The 7,955-nt window shown below is 44.4% G+C and overlaps 1 protein-coding gene across 1 annotated transcript; it reads right to left on the bottom strand.

Moving 5' to 3' along the window:
• Positions 1-974: 974 nt before the first annotated feature.
• LOC147446604 (uncharacterized) lies at positions 975-6,920 on the bottom strand. The gene is made up of 6 exons (XM_086526261.1): positions 6,774-6,920; positions 5,946-6,010; positions 5,598-5,670; position 2,684; positions 1,109-1,138; positions 975-1,030 (listed from the first exon to the last, which is right to left on the bottom strand). Exons 1-6 carry the CDS (start codon positions 6,918-6,920, stop codon positions 975-977), a joined length of 372 nt encoding a protein of 123 aa, XP_086382387.1.
• Positions 6,921-7,955: the final 1,035 nt, after the last annotated feature.

The raw sequence follows: 7,955 nt of genomic DNA, 5'->3' as shown, positions 1-7,955 counted from the left end.
TAAGTTTCTAGCTTTATGAATATTGGTACTGGTTGCTAAAGTGGTAATTTCAAAATTGTCCTCGAAAGGAATGTGTGTCTGCATGTCCGCTCACATTCTCTTCGAAGGATTGCGCTTGTGCTGGCCAATGTGTTTATGGATGTTATTCGTAACTCCGATATATCTCCTATCGTTCTTCGTGCAACGTATACTGTAGACTATGTATTCTTCCCGTGACGCTGCTTTTTCTGGGGTGGAAGGCTGATGCTTGTCTCTGGTTGTTGATGAGTGTCTAAATCTGCAGTACATCTAGATTGGTTAGGTCAATAAAAAAATGACATTGCTACGGAGAAGTGAATGGAAGCTAGTGATACTTGTTATCCATACTTGCCTTGGTCTGTTGCAACTGCCTTGTATGGGGAGGCTGGTTGTCCATAATTTATTGCCTTGTGTTCGCTATAGTGCCATGCTACCTTCTGGATTGTGATAGGTGGATTATTTGCGTCGTGCGTGTGGTTTGCCGAAGTCATGAAATTTGTCAAGATAGCGGCACATTTTTCTTGAGTAGCTTTTGAAAGTTCAGCCAAGTCAATGTTGTAACCAAACCGCAGCTGCTCCATCGCGTACAATGTAATTCCTTCAGTTTTTGTGTCGAGGAGTTGTTGTGCTTCAACATTACGCAACATACTCTCATCATCCTCGTATTGGATATCAAGCTCTTCAAGTATTTGCTTCATGAGACCTGCAGGATGTAGGAGCAAGCTTGTTAGCACGACAGATAGAAGGCATTATATTTTCCTTTTCTAATAGTACCCATTGTCATCCTTTCTGTGTTTGGTGTGGCCATGGTTTGGTCTAGAGCTTTATATCTTGCGTCTCACTTATTCATGAAGTTGCGACGTTCTTGAAAAGTATGGAACCCCTCAATAGACGCATGGGGTTTCTCGTCTGCTGAGTTTGCCAATCTCATTTGCTTAGTCGTGAGGTAAAATCTCTTAGGTTGTATTGCTGGTTGCGTTTCCTTTGCGTTGTTCGTGTATTGCTTGAAGAGCTGTACAACAAAACGAGTGATTGATTTGCATGTGTATACACAAGCATATGCAAGATCAAAGAAGCGTGCAAAATGTACCGTGTTGTGATCCATTGTTTGATTCAGTTTCTTGCACGTAAAAAAATTTATTTTGATGACATCTTGCAGTATTTTTGAAGCATAAGATCTGACAAACGTTTAAACACAAATGAATGAAGTGAAAAAGGGAAGAGCAATAAAGTTACAGAAGGTGGATTAGAGTGAGCAGGGGTGATAGGGAAGGTGTCTCAGCATTGCAACATATTGAACATGAGAAGTCCACAGAAGAGAAGACAAGCAGTTAAACAAAACTTCCTGCTTTATATAGAAGGCAGTTACAAGGCGATTTCATATGTTTAATAGAAACAGGAATTGATACTGAAGAGGGCGTAGGAAACATTCCTGGCTAGAAGTTCAAAAATCTAGATGGTGTGAACATCTCTGGCGTAGGTAGCTCTAGTAAATGTAGCCGGGTTCGCTCAGTGACGCGTGATAGCATCACGTATAGAAGGACAGGGGCGAAAACTTCTTTTACAATGAGCAAGACGTTGGAGTTGATTGTTGCGCCTTGGGACTTGTGTCCAATCATAGCGTAGGCGAGAGCTAGTGGGAATGTAGATTTATGGTACCAGTGCCCATTAAATGTCCGTCTGCTATGCTTGGAACGTCGAAGCGTAAGTTCCTGTTTGGATGTGTTGAGTGTGACTTTGATTGCTTTGACGTCTCCTTCTTCATCTTGGAGGATTTCGTCTATGCGACATAGTGATCCATTGGCTGCTCCAATTGTTAAGTCTATGTTCTCTGTTATCAGTGCCTTTGCTCCTTCTGCTATTCTGTCAATTGCGTGGAAGTCGGGATCTTCAAGCCATGCTTGGAGCTCAGGGACGTTGTGTGCGTTTGTCTTGAGGCCGATTTGGATGATGTGACTATGCCGATGGAAGCGTTCAAAGAGAAGGTTATTATAATATCGAGCGTCACTCTTGTGTGTGCAAATGATTGTCATATTCCTATCCATGTGTTGCTCTATTTGATCCTGCGTTATGATGCGGTCACCGAGCGCATCGTGGATCTCTTTCTTTGTGGGGAGCCTGACTCTTATTGTATTGAGGAATTCTATGAAAGAGATATCTTTTGCATGGCGCACTGAGCAAGACATAATGTACGTAGTAGCAGTGGACCAATAAGTGGAGCTTGTGATGTGGCATGAGTAGCAATGATCACTTTGATGCCTGCATACCGGCGGCATCTGTGCCAAATCACCGAACAAGAAGAGCTTTTTATCTTTGAATGGGTCTAGCAGTGTGCCGTTGGTGACATTCACAATTTGTCATACTATGAGATCAAAAGTTTGCTTTGTCAACATAGAAATCTCGTCTATGATAATCATGTCTGCTTCTTTGATACTGACGTATCTATCATCAGTTTCAAAGATTGATAGGGGATACTGCTGTGTGCGCACCGGTATCTTGAATTGGTAATGGACAGTTGTTGCAATGCTGCTTAACCTCGTGGCCGCTGCACCATTCGAAGCAGCGAGTGTGACAGTTTTCCCTTGCATTATGAGTTGGCTTGTGATATATCTTATGAGGAAGCTTTTGCCACTGCCAGGAGTGCCTGTGATCACATGCAGACCACCCTTTGCTGCCGTGAGCTTCTTGTAGATCTCTGCTTGTTCAGATGTCAGCGACGCGTTCTGGACATTTTGAAGCTCGTTTAGAAGGGCAGAGATACGAGAAGTTGTGTCATGTTGCTCGTAGTCTATTTGCACATCTGGAGATTGAAATGAGGTAGCCTTTGTTGAGGATGTCTTTTGTAGTATCATATTCTGAAATTGGTGTGTTTGATCTGTCGTGATAATATTTCGTTGTGTATACTCTGTGATGTACATCTCAAGGTCCTCATCTGTCAGTATCAAATTTCTAAGTTTGCACTCAAGATAGTATGACTTGGACGTGTTCTTCGGTGAGAGCAGCTGGGATTCATTTTTGAAGGTGATCCTCTTTAGTAGCACGTTGTAAAAGAAAGCCTCCGGATGATGCCCTGGGTGGAAGTCTGTGAAACGGACCAGTCGGTGTTGCCGCTCCAGCGATTGGCCGTAGGTGTTCGCCTCTGAAATACTTTTTTTTCCTTTTTTTCCCCTTCGTCACTGTGTAATTCTTGTGGAAGTCGTAGAACGTAAGATTCTCCAGACTTTGTGGTCGTGCGCAGTACAGATCAACAGGGTGCAACACGACATCATTGTTGTGAGAAATGATTCGTTGTCGTAGTGCCGGGGGTGATGAGTCGACATATTGGACGGTGTCACTCTTTGAAATGATTGGGATTTGCAAACAATTTAATGCCACTTCTGTTGCTGAGATAGGCTTCGATAGTAAAGAGGCTGAGATCAGCTTCAATTTCACAGTGTCAAGGCCACCTAGGCCTAAGCGCTGTGCATCTTCTGAGTGGATGTTGAGATGGCCCATTGGTTTAGTTTTGAGTGCATACTTCAGGAGGTAATAGGACAATGATGAATTGGTGACCCGCTGTATATTCATATGTGCACCCCATAGCAGAAGCAGTGTAGGGTGGTACGGTACGACATTTCTGTCTTCATGCCAAGGCCTGAAGTATTGCCATCTGTGATTTTTTTCGTTGAAGACTGGGTTTGGGTTTGGCTGCGTATGAAATGGAAAACCGTGTTTACATACTCCATCTCTTTGACCGTGGTAACAACTTGTACGACACTTGTGAAGTTGTTTCCTGAGCACGAGTTGTCGGAGGCGGCTCACTTTTGGCAAAACCACAGTGCTGGTTTCTTGCGGGATGTATGCAGTTATCTCAGCAGATAGTTGCTCTTTGTCTTCTTCATGCATCCACAGTATGACATGAGCATGCAGTGATCCTCTATTTTGGACCTCATATCTAACCAAGTGGTGTTGCACACGGCCCAACACACCTTTCGCAAGTATATATTTGGACATAAGCATTTGGAATTTAGTGTGGAAGGTGAGGGCGCATTCGACCGGGTAGTCTGTCCAAGTGAAGGAGGCGTTCAAATGACGTGCAATTAGCTCGATCGTGTCAATCTCAGGACATCTTGTGTCTGTGACCTCATCGGCAACGAAAGTCAAGAAGAAATCAGGCACTACCCATTCGTCCACCATTGCTATCAAGTCCTTTAGGTTCTTGCGGTGCCACGAGCAGGAGCCTGGCATGCTGGAAGGGGTGCTATACCGAAGCACATGTCTCACAGTGTCCTCGTCAGTTGCTGTACGATTGGCCTTCTTGTAGTTGTCAATGTCCCTTTGCAACAAGCTCGTGTGTGTATTGTTAGCCAACATAAGAGCCTGCTTTACTTGGTACAATATGAGCAGGTATGGCTTGTACAGGGTGTAAATGGAGAACAAAGCCGATGCACGTATCTTTACATATATACTGAAGTTGATTGTACCATCATATTAGCCTTTCCCGAAAGGAAACATGAATGGAAACGCTGCCGTCTCTATTGTGATGTCGTTCACGGAGCTTGATGCGGCAGGCATGCCATTGGGCTTGAAAGTAGCTATTCTCTCAAGCAATTGTTGACGGCCACGGAGCTGCAGAGAAGCAAATTCGTAAGTATCGCTAGCGGTGAATGCTCTTCTCCTGGCTGGTTCAACGATGTTTTCGATGATACCAAACATCAAACTCGTGTCAAGCTGCACCATCAGTGCAAACGGTGCGTTGTCTTGTTGGTGCTGAATGATCTTGCTCACACTATCTTGACTTAGTATGCAGAGGCCAAGCTTCTTATTCGGTCGTTCAGCCATCGACATGTACTTCTGTAGTACGAAGTTGTTCTCAAGATTGAATGCAAGTATGTCTGCCACTTGTGATGTAGCTAGGTCTTGCTCTGTGAAGGTTGTTCTATGCTCTTTACTCCATGACAGCAGAGGGTTATCTAATATTGAACGTCTGTCTAGTGTACCACGTGCAATTGTTGTCACTGTTGAGATGGCGTTGATAGATATGTCAATGACGCTCAGTAGCTGTATGTGAAGCTAATTTCCGTTCAGTATTCTTCTTGTGTAGTCTAGAAGTAACGGCACACAATATCTGCGACGTGCACTTGAGTTCTCACAAGCGGAGCACTGCACCCATTGTGTTTCTATTTGTGTAGCCTCTAAACTGGATACCAGTAGACTGCTAGCGAACATTGCAAACGATGTCTCATCTGGAGCTTGAGTACAATGAAAAGAGGCACTTCTTTGGATGAAAACTACACCACAAACAAAGCATATGCTTAAAGGTCTGAATGTCGTTGCTATTTCTGAACTCCATCGGTGTACTAAATTGATGATATCAATCCATGATTGTGAGCATGGTAGAAATCTAGCCTTCTTCTTGATTGAAGTGCGATGTCTCGCTTTCGATCTGCTGAGGTGTATCCTACGCTTTCGGTGATGGTCCATTGAAGGCTTCAGTCGGAGTTAATCTTAATGGTTCAGTGCGATCAGAACCTTGTGATATTTAGTTACTAGTCACGGCTAAGCAGCGAATAGTTCAAGCGTTTGAAACAACTATGTACCTGGTGCCGGATTGCGCTGTTGTGGGGTTTCGGACTGAGAAGAGGCAAGTAGTTGCTGATTTCTTGAATGTCCCTTGCAAAGAATAAGTACGAAGCGTTAGAAAAGTAATAGCACAATGTTTAACGTTCTGAGAGTAATCTCATTATTTGTATGTGTTCTTTATCTCTTATGTTATATAAAAAAAAGAAATCTTGCTGGTGTCCCTGCACAGGGGAGTTTGCACAGTCCTCCCCAATTTTTATAATACGAGGGAACGTGCCATTCCCACGGCAATATGCAATTTTCGGTGTGTTCCTTTTTACTGTGTCTTCAGCGTTCAAGATTAAAATGTGGCACTTTGTACTCACCGCACACTGGAATATGTCGCCGTTGCAAATGTAGAGGAGATGCGTCCAAGTTTCTCTTGATCTGTCTGCAATGAAACACGGTAGAGTTAGGCCATAAGTAGTTGTGCCTGCAGAAATGAGCTGAGTAAGGTAGTTGAAGGTGGACATACACACATAGCTGCTATAATTGCTAGTGAGACCCCTTTATCCTCAGCATGGACACCCCCTACCCGTGCATAATAACTCTCCCCTCCTAGATGTTGCAGAAGGTGGACATGGTCTCAAAACATCAAATTAGTTATCCATGCAAGATGCACTAGCAAGTAATGAAGATCTACAGGACAATTGGTAGCATTGTGAAATGAGGAATCACCAACCAAACAATTAGAGTTGATAAGAGGGATTTGCTAGTAGTGTTGTGCGATGTGACTAGCCTTGGCCTGCTAACTCCATCTGTGTTCTCCATGGCCCTCAAGGTCCTCCAACTACTCTTACCGACAACATGCAGTAGATCGTATTGCCCCAACGCTACTACCACACCCTGCATCATCGCCACAAACCTTGGAGCATTGAGTTTTAGGGCACCACGAGTCTGTCTAGTGGGTATAGTGGGCCAAGTTGGGCTCGGCAAAGAGACGCTCTTGGCTCACATTTAAGAAGAGATGCAACAATCGCAATGTGCATTCAATCATGTGGCACATGTGGAATTTGTGAATGAAAGCCCTGATAGTATGGGGATCAGAGAGACGCAATCATCCCTGTTGTGGCATTAGGAGGTCAAGCCATATACTTCAAAAGTATGCTGGTGGGGAAAGGAAAATTGAAAGAAAGGCTGGAAACTCTACAAACATCAGGAGCATCTGTATGCATCGCCATCGACAATGTCTGGAGAGCACAAGACTTGGAAGATCTGCTTCCTGCAAGATTTTCAACTCTTCTGCCATCACTCCATATTTGCATCATAATCACATCATGAGCGACGAGTACAGTGGACATACTGAGTTCTCACTAAGGGGAAATTCTCAGGTTCTGACATTCAAGCACCATATCTGCAGAGCCATGTGCACTCAAAAAAGAGGCGATTCCCCTTTGACTGCATCGTATCAATAGAGGTATTTACATGTTGCATTTGATATATTATGATTGCCTCTACGTATGCCTTTACGGGCCTTATGAGAGAGAGAGAGAGAGAGAGAGAGAGAGAGAGAGAGAGAGAGAGAGAGAGAGAGAGAGAGAGAGAGAGAGAGAGAGAGAGAGAGAACCAAGTGAGAACTAACGCTTTTTCACTATGGAGGAGATTGACGCTTTACTTCAGAGGCCCATGAGGCAATTCATTAGCTAGAAGCTGACCCATCAACAATGGGAATGCATGATGAAGGAGAGCATGACCTGTCAGCACGTGGAATGCAGCATATTATGACCTGTCAGAACTTGGAATGCGATTCCTGACTTCCCAATGATTGGATGCCCACATCATCGTCTGCAGAACTAAGTACAACAGATCTGCAGCCCGAGCGTGATCAGAAACTGGAAGCTGATTGGCTGAGCAGAGGCCTTCTGAGAGAGAGAGAGAGAGAGAGAGAGAGAGAGAGAGAGAGAGAGAGAGAGAGAGAGAGAGAGAGAGAGAGAGAGAGAGAGAGAGAGAACCTACTTGAAGCTGCAAACTGAAGCGACAAGCACCAAGAAACGTATGCCTTTACGGGCCTTCTGAGAGAAAGGAAGAGGGAGAGAGAGAGAGAGAGAGAGAGAGAGAGAGAGAGAGAGAGAGAGAGAGAGAGAGAGAGAGAGAGAGAGAGAGAGAGAGAGAGAGAGAGAGAGAGAGAGAGAGAGAGAGAGAGAGAGAGAGAGAGAGAGAGAGAGAGAGAGAGAGAGAGAGAGAGAACCTACCTGAAGCTGCGAATTGAGCCTGTTGTCAATCCCGCGAAGTGCGAACTGTCAATCTGCTTCAAACTGCCTGTGAACTGCGTTTTTTGTACTCTGCGTGTTTGCTGCGTTTGTTTTAGAGCTTTACAGAGCGCGACAGCTTTTCAC

Source organism: Adiantum capillus-veneris, chromosome 12, assembly GCF_014529385.1.
Source record: "Adiantum capillus-veneris isolate H3 chromosome 12, ASM1452938v2, whole genome shotgun sequence".
Lineage (NCBI taxonomy): Eukaryota > Viridiplantae > Streptophyta > Polypodiopsida > Polypodiales > Pteridaceae > Adiantum > Adiantum capillus-veneris.
Note: the sequence above shows the minus strand (reverse complement) of the source record. Positions and strands in the feature narration are given on the sequence as shown.

Excerpts from the sequence above, each read along its gene's own strand:
- LOC147446604 (XM_086526261.1), bottom strand. The coding sequence starts at position 6,920 with ATGTCCACTGTACTCGTCGCTCATGATGTGATTATGATGCAAATATGG. Across the intron at positions 6,011-6,773 it reads TGCATACAGATGCTCCTGAT|ACAGATCAAGAGAAACTTGG; the intron begins GTTTGTAGAGTT and ends GTTTCATTGCAG. Across the intron at positions 5,671-5,945 it reads GCGACATATTCCAGTGTGCG|GGACATTCAAGAAATCAGCA; the intron begins GTGAGTACAAAG and ends ATTCTTTGCAAG.